At 41.9% G+C, this 19,091-nt stretch overlaps 1 protein-coding gene across 2 annotated transcripts in view; it reads left to right on the forward strand.

The window, feature by feature from the left end:
- The first annotated feature begins 3,442 nt into the window (after positions 1 to 3,442).
- The window catches only part of CPED1 (cadherin like and PC-esterase domain containing 1), a 223,990-nt gene continuing 208,341 nt past the window's right edge, over positions 3,443 to 19,091 (forward strand). Inside the window, exons 1-3 of one of the 2 annotated variants that reach the window (XM_084632652.1) lie at positions 5,023 to 5,152; positions 9,636 to 9,872; positions 10,310 to 10,790. In XM_084632652.1, the coding sequence (XP_084488778.1) occupies positions 10,539 to 10,790 (252 nt within the window). In that variant the 5' untranslated portion in view covers positions 5,023 to 5,152; positions 9,636 to 9,872; positions 10,310 to 10,538. Of the gene's footprint in view, positions 3,481 to 5,022; positions 5,153 to 9,635; positions 9,873 to 10,309; positions 10,791 to 19,091 lie in introns of those variants that run through there. The other variant, XM_084632653.1, reaches the window with a different exon arrangement.

The following is a 19,091-nucleotide window of genomic DNA, read 5'->3' on the forward strand; positions in this document are numbered from 1 at the left end:
CTGGTCCCAGACTTGATCCTGCAGGATGACAGTCGCCTCCAGCATCCCAATCTAGAGTCTCTCCACCTCATAGCATGGAAACTCTTTGTCTAAATTCTTTGGAGCTCACATGCTCAGACTTCATTAGGGAGGTTCTCCTTGGCAGTAGGAAACCATCCACTTGAGCCACTTATCTGGCTAAATGGAAGAGATTCTCAATTTGGTCACTGCAAAAGGACACTTCGCTGTTAGTCATTGATTCCTTTCATCCTGGACTATTTACTGCACCTGAAACAGCAAGGCCTGGTGGTGTCATCAATAAAGGTGCACCTGGCTGCCATCTCAGCTTTCCATCCTGGTTCTGCTGGCCAGTCAGTATTCGCTAACCTCATGGTTGGCCACTTCCTCAAAGGACTAGATAGATAGACTGTACACTCAAATAAGACAGCCAATTCCCCAGTGGTGTTCTCAAGACTGATAGGCCCCGCTTTTGAGTCCCTAGCAGTATGCTTTCTCCTTTACCTTTCCTGGAAAGTGGCATTCCTGGTGGCTATAACTTCAGCCAGGAGGATGTCTGAGCTTAAGGCTTTGACGTCCAAGACCCCTTAGACTGCGTTTTACAAGGGCAAGGTATAGTTGCAGCCATGCCCAGCTTTCCTCCCAAAGATAGTTTGGCAATTCCACATGAATTAGGACATGTTTCTTCCAGTGTTCTTCCCTAAGCCACATGCTAGTAACTGGGAACAGATGCTCCGCTCCCTGGATGTCAGACAAGCATTGGCTTTTTACCTTGAGCAGACAAAGCCGTTTCGAAAATCAACACGGGTCTGCATTGCAATTGCTGAGCAGATGAGGGGGCTCCCAGTGTCATCCCAAAGGATCTTGTCATGGATCACAGCCTGTATCAGGGTGTCTATGATCTGGCAAAAATACCTGTCCCAGCATTGACTGCGCACTCCACAAGAGCGCAGGCTTCCTCGGCAGCATTCCTGGTGCAGGTCCCCATTCAAGACATCTGCAGGACAGTAACGTGTTAGTTGATCCACACCTTTATGTCGCACTACACCATTCCCAGCAGGCTAAATACGATGCCGCATTTGGCAGAGAGTGCTACGGTCTCTGACCCCTCCTCCTGGGAACTGCTTGGGAGTCACCTACTTGGAATCGACATGAGCAAGCACTCAAAGAAGAAAAAATGGTTACCTACCTTTCATAACTGTTGTTCTTTGAGATGTGTTGCTCATGTCCATTCCAGGATCCACCCTGCTACTCCTCTGTTGGAGTACTCTGGTAAGAAGGAACTGGAGAGGCAGTGGGTTGGCAGGGGCCTATATGCACCACCATGAAGGTGCGACTCCAGGGTGCTCCACAGCTGACCTGATAGATACCGCTAGGGGAAAAACCTTCCAATGACCGTGCACGCACATCTACTTGGAATGGACATGAACAACACATCTTGAAGAACAACAGTTATGAAAGGTAGGTAATGGGGTTTTTTTTCTGTTTCTAATCAGAGTATGCTCTGGACTTCTGGTTGGGCTCCTTTTGATTGTCCCAGTCACGCACCAGCTCTTTGCTACAAAGTAAGAGTGAATACCCCTCGCTGAGACCCACTACTCCCAACAAATCCCAGTTACCGTATAGTTATGGTGATTTCCAAAGTGTCACTAGAGGAATCGTGGGGGGTAGGTAGCCTATGCACATGAAGTTCTCTACAGCAACACTTTTCCCCTTTTGCCAATAAAGAATGTAGAGAGTTCTTTCCCATCCGGAGCTTCTGGCCATAGGGCTTTCAGTAGTACAAACTCTGCATAATGCAACTAAATCATCTTTAGTCATTTCCCTTTGTAACAAAGGAGTTTGAACCTGTGTTGGTTAGTGGGTTTGTGACGTTGCGCTCTATATGATTTTAGGAAAATATGCTAATGAGTGTGAATATAATGTAACTAGAATATGCTTCATGCAAAAGGTCTCTTGTAAGGTATCATTACAAAGCGCTTAATCTACTGAGTGTGGTCATCCTATTTGTATGTATGTATCAGTCTTGTTTCTGAAACTAAAAATATGAAATATAACTCTGAGGACCTATTGTAGCTATGCAAAGTGTGGGCCATTAATGGTGGTTTGGAATCTTGATGGCTCCCATAAGCCAGGACAATTGACTGTGGATGGCTCTGTTTGCTTGCAGGCCTTCCTGTGAGTCAGGCTGGGAGGAATGAAGGCTTGGGGTCTCACAGGACATGTGATCATGTCACCTGGTACTGAAACCCATCTTAAACCTGGTGCTTTTCCATTTAGAAGGAGGGGTGGGAACCCAGAGAGGAACAAAGGATTCCTGCCTTGTGCAAAAGATATATAAGGGAGTGGAACAGAACAAAGGGGGCTGCAGTCCTGAGAAATCCCCTAGGTACTATCTGAGCTGGAACAAGGGCTGTACCGGGGAAAGAATTGTGACCAGATGAGGAAGGCATCCAGTCTGTGATAGAAGCTTATTAAAACATCTCTAAGGGTGAGATTTTATCTGTATTCAGTTTTCTTACTGTATTAAGCATAGACTTGGGTGTTTTGTTTTATTTTGTTTGGTAATATACTTTGTTCTGTCTGTTATTACTTAGAACCACTTAAATCCTACTTTCTGTATTTAATAAAATCACTTTTTACTTATGAATTAACCCAGAGTATGTATTAATACCTGAGGGGGGGAGGGAGGGGGGAGGCAAACAGCTGTGCATATTTCTCTATCAGTGTTATAGAGGGTGAACAATTTATGAGTTTACCCTGTATAAGCTTTATACAGGGTAAAACAGATTTATTTAGGGTTTGGACCCCATTGGGAGCTGGGCATCTAAGTGTTGCAGACAGGAGCACTTCTTAAGCTGTTTTCAGTTAAGCCTGCAGCTTTTATGGGACATGGTTCAGACCTGGGTCTGGGTTTGCAGCAGGCTAGCATGTCTGACTCAAACCAGGCAGGGTTCTGAAGTCTCAAGCTGCCAGGGGAAACAGGCTCGGGGTAGTCTCAGCACATCAGTGGGCAGTTCCCAAGGGGTCTTCTGTGATCCAATCCATTACAGGGTTCACCACTTTTAAGCTGTTGTGAAAGGAAGTAGATGGAACTGAACTTCCCTTCTGCATCTTTGAAATCAAGAGTCCATTACTGTCTAGTGTGCTTAACAATCCAGGTTGAAAAATGTATGGACAAGTAGGGAGGAGTTTATCTGTCCCAGGTGTGTACCAGAGAAATCAAGTTGTGGGAAATCAACATGACATTCATCCAGTAGCCCTTCACCTGTCAGGAAAGGACAATGACCTGGTGGAGAAACTGAGCAGAGATGCGACACAGTTACACAAGTGGTTGAGAAAGGAGGAAGTAATACCCAATATCTTCAACTGTTGGAGATCTCTAGACATAGACTTAATTGCTACAGTCACAGCATTGCCATTTCTGTTTCAGAGAAGAAAGGGACACCCAATCCACCTTGGATGTGTTTCTACTGAATTGAGGTAAGAGCCTGCTGTATGCTTTCTTCTCCTTTTCATTGACAGAACGGGTAGTGAGAAAATTAAAACAGGATGGAATCAGAATGATTTTAGTTGCTCTAACGTGGCTGACAAAACAGTGGCATACAAACCTACTTCAGTTGTTACAGGATGATTCCAATATTACAGGATTGACTGTTGCAGCAACAGGGCAAGATTTATTATCCAAATCTCCTGTCTCTACATCTGGCAGTGTGGGCTGTAGGACTTGAATGGACCTTGAAAGATCTTTGTCTTTTAGAAGTGCAGAACATACTAATTAATTCTAAGAAAAAATCAACCAGAAGATGTTACCAACTGAAATGGTTGAGGGTTGTGATTTGGATGCATAACAAACCTGAACAGTGTGGCACCAATTCAGCATCTTCTGGAATACTTACTTCGTTTAAAGACTGAGGGCCTATCAATCTCCTCACTGAGGGTTCATTTAGTGGCTATGTCGGCATATTGTGTTCTGATAGATAATAAATCTGTATTCTCATATAGTATGGTAAAATAAAAATTCTGAAAGGGCTTTCCAACTTGTGCCCACCTGTAAACGACCTGGTTCCATCATGGGATATCTATTTAGTCTTAGCACAATTAGTGAAGTCATATTTTGAGCTCTTTATTTTCCTATTATAAATCTGCTTTTTAATAGCTATACCTCCAGCTAGGTGAGTTGGCGAATTACACACTGTCATGGCTGGACCTGCCTTTCGCTATTTTGCATAAAGATAAAGTTGTACTTAAGCATAACCCAAGGTTTTTATCTAAATAGTAACAGACTTTCATGTTAATCAAACCATAAATTGACCAGTTCTTCCCTTTCTCCTACAGTAACATGGGTGAATTGAGTTTACACATTTTAGATGCTAAGAGAACTCTCGCTTATTATCTGAATGGAGAACTAAGAGATTTCACATACTTACTTACATTTTTTTTCCTCCTACAGAGACAATTGTATGGGCCAGGTGGTATCCTCACAAACCATTTCTAGATGGGTTAAACAGTGTATTCAGATAACATACAAATTAGCAACTGTCTCTCCCCCTTCTGGTACCAGATCATATTCTACTAGGACAATGGCTCTGTCCTTGGCTTGTCTTATACTTTTGGAACTGGGACATGTCTGTAAGGCTGCCACATGGAGATCTGGGCATAAATTTAGGAAACATTACACATTAGATCAGGCATCTAGAATAGGCACCCAGTTTGGCAGGGCATTACTTCAATGACTAATTGGGACGCTGAGTCCCACTGTCCATTTTGGAGAGCTTGTTGCTAAACTGTTCCAAGAGTGGGAATATGCAGAGGACAGTCAAGGAAGAAATTAAGGTTATTCACCCATAACCAAAGTGCTTTGAGATGGACTCTGCACATTCTCACTCCCTGCCCACCTTCCCCTCTTTCTTATAGCCTGGGGGCAGAGGTAAAGGGGCAGTATATCTGAGGCAGTGGTAGAAGGAACTAATGTGTCCAAGGGCACCATGTCCCCATTTAGAGCCTTGCCCTCAGAACATTCAGGAATATGAGGGGAAAGGCAGAAGTGGGAGGATGTGAGCGCTCCAACGGGCACTGCTTAGAGAAGATTCTACTGTCTAGGCTGCTCCAGCCTGCACAACCCAGAGATCATCTCAAAAGACACCAGTTACAGGTAAATAACCTTAATTTTTCTAGTCATATGTCAAATCTTTCTGCAGGCAGAGCAATAATGTAATGTGTTGCTCATATTGTCTTAAATGGCACCCCTGAGGGCAACTCAGTCTTGTTTAAAGGCCCAACCCTGCAACCAGAAGCTCCCTTGTATAGTCCTGTTCACTGTGCATAATGGGGCTATAAAAAGGAATAAAACCAACATGCAAGTGTAACTTTTGCAGGAATTGGCTTATGGTCAAAGTGAAAATCAAGTATGTGGCTTGACAGCTGTCTCCAGCACCATTAATGAATACATTTCTTAAATGTATGCAGTATTGCTAATGTTTTCTTGTTTACAAAGCTTTTATGCCGTATGTATCGATTTATGGCCCAATCCTGCTCTTGTTGAAGTTAGTGGGAATTTTGTCAATGATTTCAATAGAAAGAGGTTCTGGCCCTTAGAATTACTTGTGTTGTGTTCTTAAATAAGAGAATGAATTCATGAGTTGACCATATAAAATTGCTTTTAAAAAAATCTTCTATTTATCTATTACTTTAAAAATGAAAATGGTGTATAAGTCTGTCATTCTAGTGAATTAAGAGTGTATAAACTTTGTTGTAAAATAATTCTCAATAATCAATGCATTTTACATATTATTTGCTGGTAATTTTAGTAACTACAGCCCCTTTTTCACTTAAATGATTGTTATCCTAGTTGTTCTGAAAAAGAGTTGTGAACATGTCTTCAAACTTATTATCTCCCTAGCAGTTTTGGCATGGTGAAACATTCATTGCTGGAAATGAGCAGCTATTAATGACTAAGGCCCAATCCTGCAAGCACTTACGCATGTGCTTAACTTGATTCATGTGAAGTTAGACTACTCACATGAGTAAAAGTAAGCAGGTAAGCGCCTAAATGCCTGAGCGTGCAACTGTCCAGTATAGCCAGATCCCTGTGCCCATCTGGAACCCTAGCTAAGTCTTTTCAGAATCCCAATCCCACCGCTGCCAATTCTTGTTAATTGTTAGTATGCCTGTGATTTTTCCCTTAATTGTTATCTGTTACTCTTGGCTTCCGATTTCAAGCTGAACTAGATGTGGGTGGAATTCCTGCTGTGGCCACGAGGGGCCACTGCTGGCAGATTTTGGCTGCAGAGGCCCCTAGTTCCAGGAAATCTGAGCTGTCCACTCACTACAGAGGAGGAAAAGAGACTGCTGCTGGAGGGGGGAGCAAACAGCAGAAAATCCTTGGTGAAGAGGCGGGTGAGGAGGAAGAGAGAGGGAGCCAGCCCAGAGAGCACCAAGCAGGTGCAATAGGAGCTGTAGCAGGAGGGAACTGCCCATACTAAGTGGAACAGCAGCTCCAGCTTCTGTCTACAGTTGACCAAGTTTTCAACATCAAAATGGTAGGGGCTGGGGTTAGCTTCTTGCTAAGAGTTTGGAAACTGGACATTACATATGTGTGGGTGTACATATAAATAATCTGTCTTCTAATTTCCGATCTGATATGACCTCTGGTTTTATTTATATACTATGTTGTAAAACTGTGGGCAACCACTAGCAGCCCCATGTGGCACTGTGAGCATGACCCACCTTAACTTCCCCTGGTTGGAGTAGCAACGGGTTCAGTTTAACAGCCCAGGACAAGAAGAAGCCAATACACACTAACAAACAGCACATTACCTTTTAATAGAGTTTCAGGACAGAAGCAACTATAATATGCAGTTCATAAGGACCTCACCTCTGGACTCTGGTTCAGCTCCCAGACTTAAAGTTCACAAAGTCTCTAGTTAGATTGTAGGAGACTAGCCTGAGAGGCAAAAACTACCCCCTGCATGGCTTCTACTCCCCTCTCTCTTGCTCAGCTAGTTTTTTTCTGTTTATACAGCCCAGCCCTAGGGTGGGGCAGGGAGTCCTTGATTACAGCCCAGGCTGCCACTTAAGGGGGTGGGGCAGGTAGTACACTCCTTGACATATATATAATAAAATAAAGCTTGTAATTTTTGGCCTCTCAAGGCCTGATTCTGATCGTACTTACCCCTGTTATTGATACTCCCCTGTATGACTCCAGTGGAATTACCCATAATTTACATTTATGTCAGTGTAATCTGTGAAGTGTAAAAAATCAAAGAAATAAACAAGATGAGAACCAGGCCCATGGCGTGGAGCTGGAATCCTGTGGGCAGCTGTAAAAATAAGAAGAATCATGTTAGTTCCATTCTGCTGCTGGTTGAGATTGCCCTGAGCCTCACAAGAGGCAGGTACTCGAGCTCTTCTCTGGGAAGGAAACTACAGAAAATATAGAGAGAAATACTGGAGATGCTAGCCCACTCCTTGCTGCAGGTGGACAGAGTAGATTACCAGAGAACTGCTCCACAGCACAATCCAGGAGGTGGAGTGGTCCAATCGGTTCTCTGCTCTTCCCTGTCCCCATCATTGCAACACCATACCTGGGAAAGGGGAGAGGGAATGAGCAACCCCTGAAGTTGTCCCCCCCTACCAAGCCTGGAAGAGAGGAGTGAAGAATACCTGGAGGAGCAGAGGTGCACTGAGAGGTAAAGAGTTGCTGGGAGGGGTGGATATTTAATTAATGGGCTGGGGGAGAGGGAGATGGGGAGGGCAGAAATGTTATGGGGGTGGGGAGAGTGCATAATTGCTGGGCTGAGGGTCAGGCAGATATGGGGTTTGGGGAGTAGGGATGACGCAGAATTAATTCATTAGAATTTTGGGGTGAAGCTGGAAGCCCTGCCTCAGCATTTTATACAGATCATTGTCATTTGATTACAGATGGGTCCTCCCATGAGAAAACTTGCAGCAGGGGCTGAAATCACCTTACTCCATACATTTGGGAGAGCTGGCAACATTTGGGAGAGCTGGGGGGGGGTTCAAAAAAATCAAAAGACAGACCAAAAAATGAGATTAAAAAAAATCTCACAATTTCTAGGGCCTGACTCATGATTGTTGAACTTTTAGGGTTGGTAATATTGCTAACCAGGATTCTGTATAGAGGGGCAACATGGAAAAAAGGCACGGAGATGGGGATGGGAGAGAAAAATGAACAGTGCATCAAGGGTTCCTTGTTCCTTTTTGTTCCTGCTGCTGGGATCTTATAACTACTGTGAAATCTAGTGGTCTTGCGTTTCTGGAAATGCTGTAAGAAGACAAGCACCCAGGTTCTTAGTCTGCATCCACCGTGCTCTGAGTGCAGCTGGAGGAGGAAGGCACAGAAGAACTTTGAGAGTCTGGGGCCAAGTCTAGGGCACTCAGGGTTTCTCCTATGCAAGGACAATCCCCAGCTAGATGGATTCACTGGCTTTCCAGCACTTTTGCTGGAGTGGAATAAGGCATCTGGAGGAGTGGCTGAGGATCTGAGGCTGTAGTGATATACTGCAGCAATGCACTGGAACTGACATTAGGAACTTTGAGTACCCCTGCGTTTCCCTGGTGAACGGAAGGGTGTTCTCTGTATGGAGCGAATACTTTCTCCGGTGGAGAGTGTGGATGACCTTTAGAATCCTTTTCTTGTTCTTGAACCTGGGAATCAATTTAAGACAATTTGTATGATTTTAATGCCAGAAATGAGACTAAAAATTCACGTACAGTCAACACACCATGCAGTAAATATTACAGGAATTGCTGTGATTAAGAAATAAACCAGAGACATCAGTTTTTAAGTTTGCTTGTATGGCATTTTTTAATATGCAAAGTGATTGCTTTAACTCGGACATTAGAAAAAATAGACTCCAAATCCAAATAAACACAACTACTTCAGACACAAGTATAAACATCACTTCCCACAGCTGCACAAAGGGCTAATCTCAGTAAGATACTAGAGAAGTGGGATTGCTGTTCTGTATAACAGACTGACTCTCATTTTTCATATATATGAGAGAGTCTGGGTCCTGAGAATGTCCTTGTATCTTTTTTTCATATACAGTTAAGAATACAGAACAAAGTGCATGGGATATATATACAAATATTTTTAGCAAAAGGAACATTATCATATAAGCAGCTTAGGTTTGTGATGATCATGCTGAGCCGCTAAACTGTTTGAGTCTGTTCAGCCCTTGTCTTATGTCAGCAGAGGAAAGTAGTAACCAGGCACTTCTGTAGCTGAGATACTGAATGCTTTACTTGGAATCCTTCTGGCTGTCTTCCTTTCTTTCCTTCTTTACTGTTAAATAGGGGACATTTTCATGCAGTGATATTAAATACACTGTACACCACTGAGGTTACCACATACTGCCATGGCAGTGCTGGAAGTGATAGACACAAGTAAGTCTAGCTCATGGAAATGTTAACAATATGTTTGTAAAATTGGATTCAAATGCTGCATGTGATGGTTGGATTCTCCCCTACCTGCAAGGCTCTTTTCAATCTGAGTTGTTACAGTAACAGAAGACTTTTAAATAACTGTTGTGTGACAGTAATTTGGAAATACACATTTTATATGAGCAGGGACACTTCTTGTTTCTGATTCAGATCTAACATTGCTTTTCCAGTTCCCAATCTGTGCCTCTTCAGAGCTGAGTGAAGTTAGCCCCACCCCCTATGCAGTCCAGCCTTTCTTTATATGATGTCTGTGGCCCAACTGAGTTCAGATGGTGTATGCAGGACTGTGTGTATGTCTGTCTGTCTATCTGAGATGAGCTGGAGTCATAAAGCTGAGTTGTTCCAAGTGGTTTTAATCAGCAATCCATTCGGGGAGAATGGAAAACTTCTGTCAGGATAACAACTGAGTAAGTAAACATAACTTTGAACTCAAATCGGAACAAAACAAACCCAAAGGAAAGTCTTCATAGTCTGTCAGATTCCAGATAAATGTTCACTGAGAGCGGTGCATGCTGACAGGAAAAGGGCAATTTAAAAAGGACTGGAATGAAGGAAACAGTAAAAACAAAGTGGGGATTGAAAATGTAATAGGAAAAAAAAATCAAATGATTGCTGGCAAAACCTGGACAGTCTTCAGCCATGCAAGGCATATATTAAGTTTTACTTCTTGCTTCCTTGGATTCTATTGTGTGCCTGTAGTTTCTTCTGCAGAGCTGGAGTAAAGATTTCTGCTCCTCTACTGTTTGCACATCGGTCTGTTCTGCAAACTATGCATTGGAGAAAGGCTAAGTCTGGCTCATTAGTGAGACGATAATTGCTATTTGTTTGTTTGTGTTTTGCACAGGTTGGATTCTATTTCTGTAACCTTTATGAAGAGCTCTTTGGAGCGCTTTCTGCCTTTTGAACCTATGACTTCTTGTTCGGCACCATGGGGGAGTTCAGCATCAGGAATGGGAAGAACTTGAATTAGTTGTGGAAAAACACTCCTTTGTCTTTTTCGTGCCGATGGAAAGTGGCTGCTGCGAATGTTCCTGTGATGTGGAAAAGGGCAAAGTGAAAAAGGCAAAGTGGTCATGGTTTGTGGGCAGATTCTCTCTCGCCTCAGGCTGTGTCGCCCTCGCCCCTTCCTTCTGGTGCTGGTGGTGGGTATCTATCTTTTCTACCAGATCCTGCCACCTATACGGACCAAACGACTCCTTCTGGCAGTTTATAATGGGACTTCACCAAACAAACTAGCTGAGTCACAGCAAGAGAGATACAGGGAGGTCTCTTCAAGGCACACTCATTGCTTCCTCCCTTCCAGTAATTCACAAACAGTGAATAAGGTAAGTCAACTCAATGAGTGTGCTGCAGTTAGGTTTCAGAGTAACAGCCGTGTTAGTCTGTATTCGCAAAAAGAAAAGGAGTACTTGTGGCACCTTAGAGACTAACCAATTTATTTGAGCATGAGCTTTCGTGAGCTACAGCTCACTCAAGTAAATGCTCAAATAAATTGGTTAGTCTCTAAGGTGCCACAAGTACTCCTTTTCTTTTTGCAGATAGGTTTGCCATCCTTCCAGGATTTGCGGGGAGTCTCCTGGAATTGGCATCGATCTCCCGGGGACTATTGAAAGCAATCTGGGAGATTTTAATAGGATATTTTAAGAAAATGACATTGTCATGTTAGAAAAAAAAAAATCTCCCAGAATAGATTCAGTCAGAGTTGGCAACCCTAGCTGCAATAATGGCCTGGGATGAGTCCAGCAAGACCATTTATGTCCAACTAAAATTAACATTGAGTTTGAAGTGTGTACAAATAAGCATGCGAGTGACCTAGTGATAATGAAATACTTGTAAACACAGCCCATTAACTCGTTCCTCGGCACACTTTTATTGTCAAATGAATCCCTAATGCTTTGATTAAAGCATTGCATTATTTTTTTGACTCCATGGAAACTTCAGTCATCTTCTACTTGCTGTGCAGCACATATTTTGTTTTGTCTTTAGAAATGGGGTCAGGAACTTTATAGGACAGACATGTAAATCAAATTTCAGTGGGACTTCATAAAAATGACTGAGGCTAGTCATTAGCATAGACTCTTTCCCTCAAACATTTATTAGCACTGAGAACGTAGCTGTACTGTTTTGAAGTTATCTGCTCGTGCTTTTTGAACTTCACTGGGATTCTGGTGAAAAGCTAAAATAAACTGTATTTCTAAAACTTTCTTCTTGTTGTCAAATGACATGGACATTATTTACTCAGAAGGCTTTTGAACAGCAAATTTCTCTTTGTCTTTATGTTACCTGATCACATGTTTATTTTGTATAGTGTGGCTGAGATACGTATTAGAACGTTAGACAAATGCAGACCCTGTTACTTTTTTGTTGGCTGTTGTTACCGATGGCTTGTCAAGTGGTCCAGGCCACGCTAGTTGTATTTATTTTGGAATCTGTGATGAGCACTAGCACAATTGTATCAGGTTTTGTTGAATCCTGGAGGGTGTTGGTAATAGTTTCGGATGGATTTTGTTGTCAAATTACCATTATGGCAGCACTAGTACAAATAGAAACTATTAATGACTGTAAAGATTATTCGAGGACATATCTGTTGGGTGGCATCTGCATAAAGCAGTTTAGTTCAGACCTTTGAAAATAAAATATCTTATTTAGAAGACCTTTCACTGGTTTGCTTAGTTATACTTCACTCTGAAAGGTCAAAAGAATTGACTTTATGACAGCCATTGTAAAGAACATCTGTTGTGACAATTAAAAACAGATCGGGTTCAATAGCTTGCTTGAACCTTTAACCCATATGTGTGGAAGAATCCTCAGATTTATTTTTCAATTGTGAATTCAGATTTTTCTCATGGCTTCCAGAAATCTAGTCCAGAATTTAACTACCATAATTTTGTCTTTTAGTTGAATTTTAACTACTCTCTCTAAGTTTTCTTCAACTAGGTAACAAATACAATTAAATTTACAAACGCAATTCGTATATTTGGCAATGTAGTTGCATCATCTTCTATTTTGTGACTTTTCATGATTACGGATCTATTCTCTTTTGATTACTGTAGCCATAAACGCGGATGAGCATTTTATACTAAACAGCTTAATATTTGTAAGAGCTGGTGGGAGCAGCTGTGAAGCTTGGTTAACATGTTTGATGGATATTTCCTTCCCTGTTTTGATTTAACAAACATGCAGACTTAGCAACGGCTTCTGTGCTGGGGCAGTTTCGGTTGAGTGAGAAGTTTATGCTATTACAATATGCGGCATTTATTATCTTCCTGTATCCATAGATGTGACTACTGCATGCACATACTGAACCTATCGTATTTTTTAAATGCATCTTTTAACTGTCATAAAAATGTTTTTCAAGCATGTGCTGTTTTAACATACGTTCTCCTTATTATTCAGAAGGCCACCTACCGCTTGTTGGCTACATGTCTAAGAAGTTCCTGCGTGAGCCTTATGGAATGAAATGTCTTGCATGTGTGGTGGATGTTCTCGGTCTTTCTCTAGAACATCTTTAGATTGCATGACTAATCTCAGAGACTAGGAACAATGAAATCAGCCTTCCCCAAAAAATCTGCCATGGTGCTTCCGTGGTGTGCTCACAAACTGTGCACACATTTTTAGCCTAGAGCAAATTGTGATGGATGAACTTTTACATTGGTTTATTATGACAAGTACCCGGTGGTACCCATGGCAAATTTGTTATGCTTGAAATGTTACACTGGTTTATTATGCAATAGTAGGTGCACCCGTGGTAGTTAAGGTTGCAAAACAGTTTCAATTAAATCTCCCCCCTTTTTTTTTGCATATTCATGAATAAAGCTGGACAAATACTGCAAAATATTGTCCACATGCTCAACCACATTAATTAATTGACTTCAGTTGTGTGTAGTTACTGTGAATATTCTAGAAAATGATCTTACTGTCAAGAATCTTATGTTCACTAAAATGGCAATTTTCAGCATATATTGAAAGCAGGACCCTGAGTGAATATCATGCATAGCACTGAAAGAAAATAAAAACCATGCCTGTGATGTTGTCCTTTAAATCACGGTAGGTGATTCTGATGCATCTGGGATGAGGAAACATCTTGTGTTGTGCTGCAGAATCTCCTCTGGCTTGTTCAGGGATAGTGTAGGTATAGGATCAGACTTTTCTTCAGTCAGAAAAACAGTTAGCGTGGTGTCAAACCTGGGAGTGGCAGGTTGGTCCTCGGCTTGTTATTGCAGCAGAGGACTCCCCTCCCCAAGTGTTATAAAACAGCAGTGGCAACAATTCCACTTGGTTACTACACATGCAATGAAATGCTACCTTGATTTGTGGGTCCACATAGCACAAATGACTTTAAGATGAAACCTGATGTCTTTTATGAACCAACCAGGGAAGCGCATTGGCAGGTTTCTGGAGATGTACAGTTTTGCTACTTACATCTCAGAGACTGGAATCTCTCTAATTGTTTAAAGCTGTTGTTTCCAAAAATGTGGATCAATATAATGCTAGAAAGTTGATGTGTCCATTTAGTATGTAAGTATGTCTTTAAGCCCATGCAATATTCACTGATTTGGAGTCACTGATTTGCCTTTCAGTATAATGCAAAAAAAAAAAAAAAAAAAAAATTAATGTCCAGAACACAGATTTGGGTAACAGTTTGGAAAGCTTGCCAGATCTCAAAGGCTGATCGTGCAGACCCATTTTTACAGGCACAATGGGCAAAACTTTGGTGCCTAAAATTAGGCACCTTGATCTGTAGCCAGGTTTTCGAAGGTGATGGGCACCCAGAGATATCATGCCACATAATTATGTGCTTACCTATAAATTTAGGAGACTTACTTTACGGACTTATTTCCGAGCCTCTTGTCCAATCATACTTAGCAGTTTGCTGTAGTGGTTTTTCATTTTCAAAACCATTTAGAACACAAACACCAAGATGTTCAAAAATGGGTGCCTAAAATTAGGTTCTTAAGACCATATTTAGGCAACTGCCTGATTTTCAGAATTGTTGAGCACCCAATAACTCCTAACTTTAGGCTATTATTTTGGAATACCTAGTTAGTAATTGAATTCCGCCTCACAACATGCTTCTGAAGAACTGTCTGTGTACGGTACATATATGCCCCTCATTATTATAGTATCTGAGCACTTCACAATGTTTAGTGACGTTATCCTCACAAGACCCCTGTGAGATAGGGAACTGAGGTGCAGAGAAACTAAGTGACTTTCTCAGTGTCATCTAGGAAGTCTGTAGCAGAGCAGGGAATTGAGCCCAGGTCTTCCAAGTCCTCAGCTCATGGGGACTGTCAACCACTGGACCATCCTACTTCTCATGTAATCACCCTCTTTTACCGGTGAAGTAATGAAGGCTAGAGTGGGGAGGCAGTATGAGTGCTGGAATTAGAACTCTGAAGTTCCTGGCTCCCAGTCCTGTGCTCAGACCACTAGCACACCTCTCATGAGAAGTAAATGTACAGCACAATGTGTGTGAAAATAGTTGTGCAGTGTTCATATAAGTAAACGGGATTAGGTTCAAGAGACTGAGGTGAAACTGACCTTAGTACAGAGAGCCTGCACAAGTTCCCATATTACACTTAAACTCAGTATCAAGGGATTAAGTGGGATTCAGATGGCAAAAAGGACCTTTTGTGGGGTGAATTTTGTCCTATGCTGAATTTGTTCCTTAAGATTATGTTCAGAGTTTTGCTATAACATAATTAGACAGAGAAGCTTCTCTTTGCACCAAAATAGTAGAAAACAATGTGGGAGAATGGAATTTATCCAGCATGGAATCCAGGGTTAACCACAGTGCCGCTGCCAGTGATGTGATTTAGCCAATTAAATTCATAGCCATGAGGTAGGGGATGAAACCAATTCACCCTAGTAGAGCAGCAAAACCTCTTCCTGCAATGTAGAATATAAAAATACTGGGGCAGTAAAGCAAAGTTATTTTTACACAAACGAGGAGGCAGAGATGCTGTGGTGGGAGGCAGTCGGGGAAGAGTGGAGACAAAGTTTTTTGATCACTCCTCAGTTTCATTGGGTTTGTCACATAGGAGGAGGAGAAGCTGTGGGAGGGGGGATGACAGCAGCTGGACAGGGAGGGAGAAAGCAGGTCTGATCTTGTTCACTTCACTCATGTGAGTAGTTCTATTAAAATCCATGGAACAGCTCTTGTGAATTAGCCAAGTGGGATTTGGTTTGTAGTCTGTCTGGGGTATAGCACTGGAATTTGGTTCCATGAACTGTATACAATCATGAAGCAAGGGAATTTTGAATGATAGCACTATGCTTCCATCTTGGTGATTGACTGCCAGCAACTCAAGCTTCACTTTTGTGGCTTATATCATCATCAGAAACTAACTATCAAAGTAAATCACCATAATTTACTTGCCTGTTCTATATTTATTCAGCAAACAATGGGAAGCAGAATCACATTCCAACCATTTCGATCCAAAACCCACTTCTTCCTGAGTGGGAAATCTTGTAGCATGTAAGCCAAAACATTTTAAATGCCTTCCAGAAAGCAAAACAGGAAATTAACTTCCCTGTAACAATGCAGGAAGTGTTTGAACTTAAAAGTGAAATAAAACAGTAACAAGAACACCTTATTTGTATTTGTATGCACTATGGTGCAAGTCAACAAAATGTGTAGAAGACTCCTTTGGAATTAAGGAAGACTCTCTAATGCCCCAAATGCTCAGCCTAAAGGATGGTGAAACTAATTCAAAGTTTTCTGTTATTTATTATTATTTGTATTGCAGTAGTTCTTAGGATTCCAAGGCATGGACCAGAACGCTGTCCTAGTAAGTGCTGTCTAAAAATCTAGATGGATCCACTCTTACGCTGCTGGTTCTCTTCTAACTGAAAGCAATGGGATTTAGTCAGTTCTCTGACCGCCTGTCTGTGTCATTGAAAATACTGTCATTGTTCACATAGGGCTTGATTCCTTTTCACATTGTGTTTCTTTTGAGGAGTTCCCGGTGTGTAAAGGGCCCATAAAGCCTGTTTAATTGGGTGACATACAGCTGGCACAGAAGATCTCTGTCACCCCTTTGCAGTATCCAACGCAGGCAGCATGTCAGGCAAAAGGGAATGTGGCCAGAGTGCTACTGTGCTCAAACTATTCCCAGTAGCTGGAATAGTCCCTGGAGGTTGTGAGCAGCTGTATGCCAGAGACAGCAATCCTGAGGCTTCCTGTAATTTACATTGTGGGGTAAAGGGGCCAAAATCAGGTAGTTTAAAAGGTGATGGGTCCTGCACTGGGAGGAGCTCAGCCAGACCTGAGAATCGGGGCCATTGTCTTCAGAAGAAGAGTTTAATTTGTCACAATGAAGTAATGATCAGTGAAATTCTGTAGCAACCATTCAAACTGTTTTTGCTTGCCTGTCAGACATGGATAATGCCTCAATATTTGTGGTGGTACACAATAAGCCAAGAATCTCAAAAACCTCCAAGGAACTGATTTCCCCTTTCAATTTTAAATATCTCAGCTAATTTCTTTTTGGCCAAAGCAACAACAGTATTTATGTAGTGTCTGAGCTAATTGCTGACCAGATTTCATATTTTAAACTGGAACAGCTTTAGGGTTATGTAAGCTAAAGAAAGACCAGTAAAATCTATTGTATTTTTATAGTAGCATAACCTAAAAAAATCCAAACCAATTTAAAGAAAAAAATGACAAAGGATTTTCTCCTAGGCAGACAATTTCCCCAGCCATTCTATAATACGCATAAAGTAGATGCTCATTTTACAATAGAAAATAATTACATCATTTAGAGCTTTAGTATTATGTGAATCTAGTTGTTTTTGTAGTTCATTGAAAGCCTAAGCAACGTACATTTTGTTTTGGTTTTTAACCGAGCATACTTTTTTGAGAGTTGACCGAATAGGACACAAATATTTTCTTTCATTTCCCCTCCCTTCCCCCCCAGTTCATTATGTACATTTAAAACATAATTACAAACTCTTCTTTTACATACATTTATTCACTTGCTAGTCCATCATGGTTTCTTTAAACCTCACTTTGCAGATCATCTAAAACTGCATATCAAAGCTTAAGTAGGTGTCAGTGACTCTGTATAATGACAGGTTTCAGAGTAACAGCCCTGTTAGTCTGTATTTGCAAAAAGAAAAGGAGTACTTGTGGCACCTTAGAGACTAAAAAATTTATTTGAGCATAAGTTTTCATGAGCTACAGCTCACTTCATCGGAGGCATTCAGTGGAAAATACAGTGGGGAGATGTATATACATAGAGAACATGATACAATGGGTGTTAGTTACCATACACACTGTAACGAGAGTGATCAGGTAAGGTGAGCTGTTACCAGCAGGACAGTAGGGGGGAAAAAACCTTTTGTAGTGATAATCAAGGTGGGCCATTTCCAGCAGTTGACAAGAACGTCTGAGGAACAGCGGGGTGGGGTGAGGGGATGGGCGTGTGGGGGTGGAGGAAATAAACATGGGGAAATAGTTTTACTTTGTGTAATGACCGATCCACTCCCAGTCTTTATTCAAGCCTAAGTTAATTGTATCCAGTTTGCAAATTAATTCCAATTCAGCAGTCTCTCGTTGGAGTCTGCTTTTGAAGTTTTTTTGTTGAAGAATTGCAACTTTTAGGTCTGTAATCGAGTGACCAGAGAGATTGAAGTGTTCTCTGATTGGTTTTTGAATGTTATAATTCTTGACGTCTGATTTGTGTCCATTTATTCTTTTACACAGAGACTGTCCAGTTTGGCCAATGTACATGGCAGAGGGGCATTGCTGGCACATGATGGCATAGATCACATTGGTAGCTGTGCAGGTGAATGAGCCTCTGATAGTGTGGCTGATGTGATTAGGCCCTATGATGGTGTTCCCTGAATAGATATGTGGACACAGTTGGCAACAGGCTTTGTTGCAAGGATAGGTTCCTGGGTTAGTGGTTCTGTTGTGTGGTGTGCGGTTGCCGGTGAGTATTTGCTTCAGGTTGGGGGGCTGTCTGTAAGCAAGGACTGGCCTGTCTCCCAAGATCTGTGAGAGTGATGGGTCGTCCTTCAGGATAGGTTGTAGATCCTTGATGTTGCGCTGGAGAGGTTTTAGTTGGGGGCTGAAGGTGATGGCTAGTGGCGTTCTGTTATTTTCTTTGTTGGGCCTGTCCTGTAGTAGGTAACTTCTGGGTACTCTTCTGGCTCTGTCAATCTGTTTCGTCACTTCAGCAGGTGGGTATTGTAGTTGTAAGAATGCTATATAGAGATCTCGTAGGTGTTTGTCTCTGAGGGGTTGGAGCAAATGCTGTTGTATCAAAGAGCTTGGCTGTAGACAATGGATCATGTGGTGTGGTCTGGATGAAAGCTGGAGGCATGTAGGTAGGTATAACGGTCAGTAGGTTTCCGGTATAGGGTGGTGTTTATGTGACCATCGCTTATTAGCACCGTAGTGTCCAGGAAGTGGATCTCTTGTGTGGACTGGTCCAGGCTGAGGTTGATAGTGGGATGGAAATTGTTGAAATCATAGTGGAATTCCTCAAGGGCTTCTTTTCCATGGGTCCAGATGATGAAGATGTCATCAATGTAGTGCAAGTAGAGTAGGGGCATTAGGGGACGAGAGCTGAGGAAGCGTTGTTCTAAGTCAGCCATAAAAGTGTTGGCATACTGTGGGG

The sequence above is a fragment of the Lepidochelys olivacea genome (genome assembly GCF_965140295.1).
Source record: "Lepidochelys olivacea isolate rLepOli2 genome assembly, chromosome: 1".
Lineage (NCBI taxonomy): Eukaryota > Metazoa > Chordata > Testudines > Cheloniidae > Lepidochelys > Lepidochelys olivacea.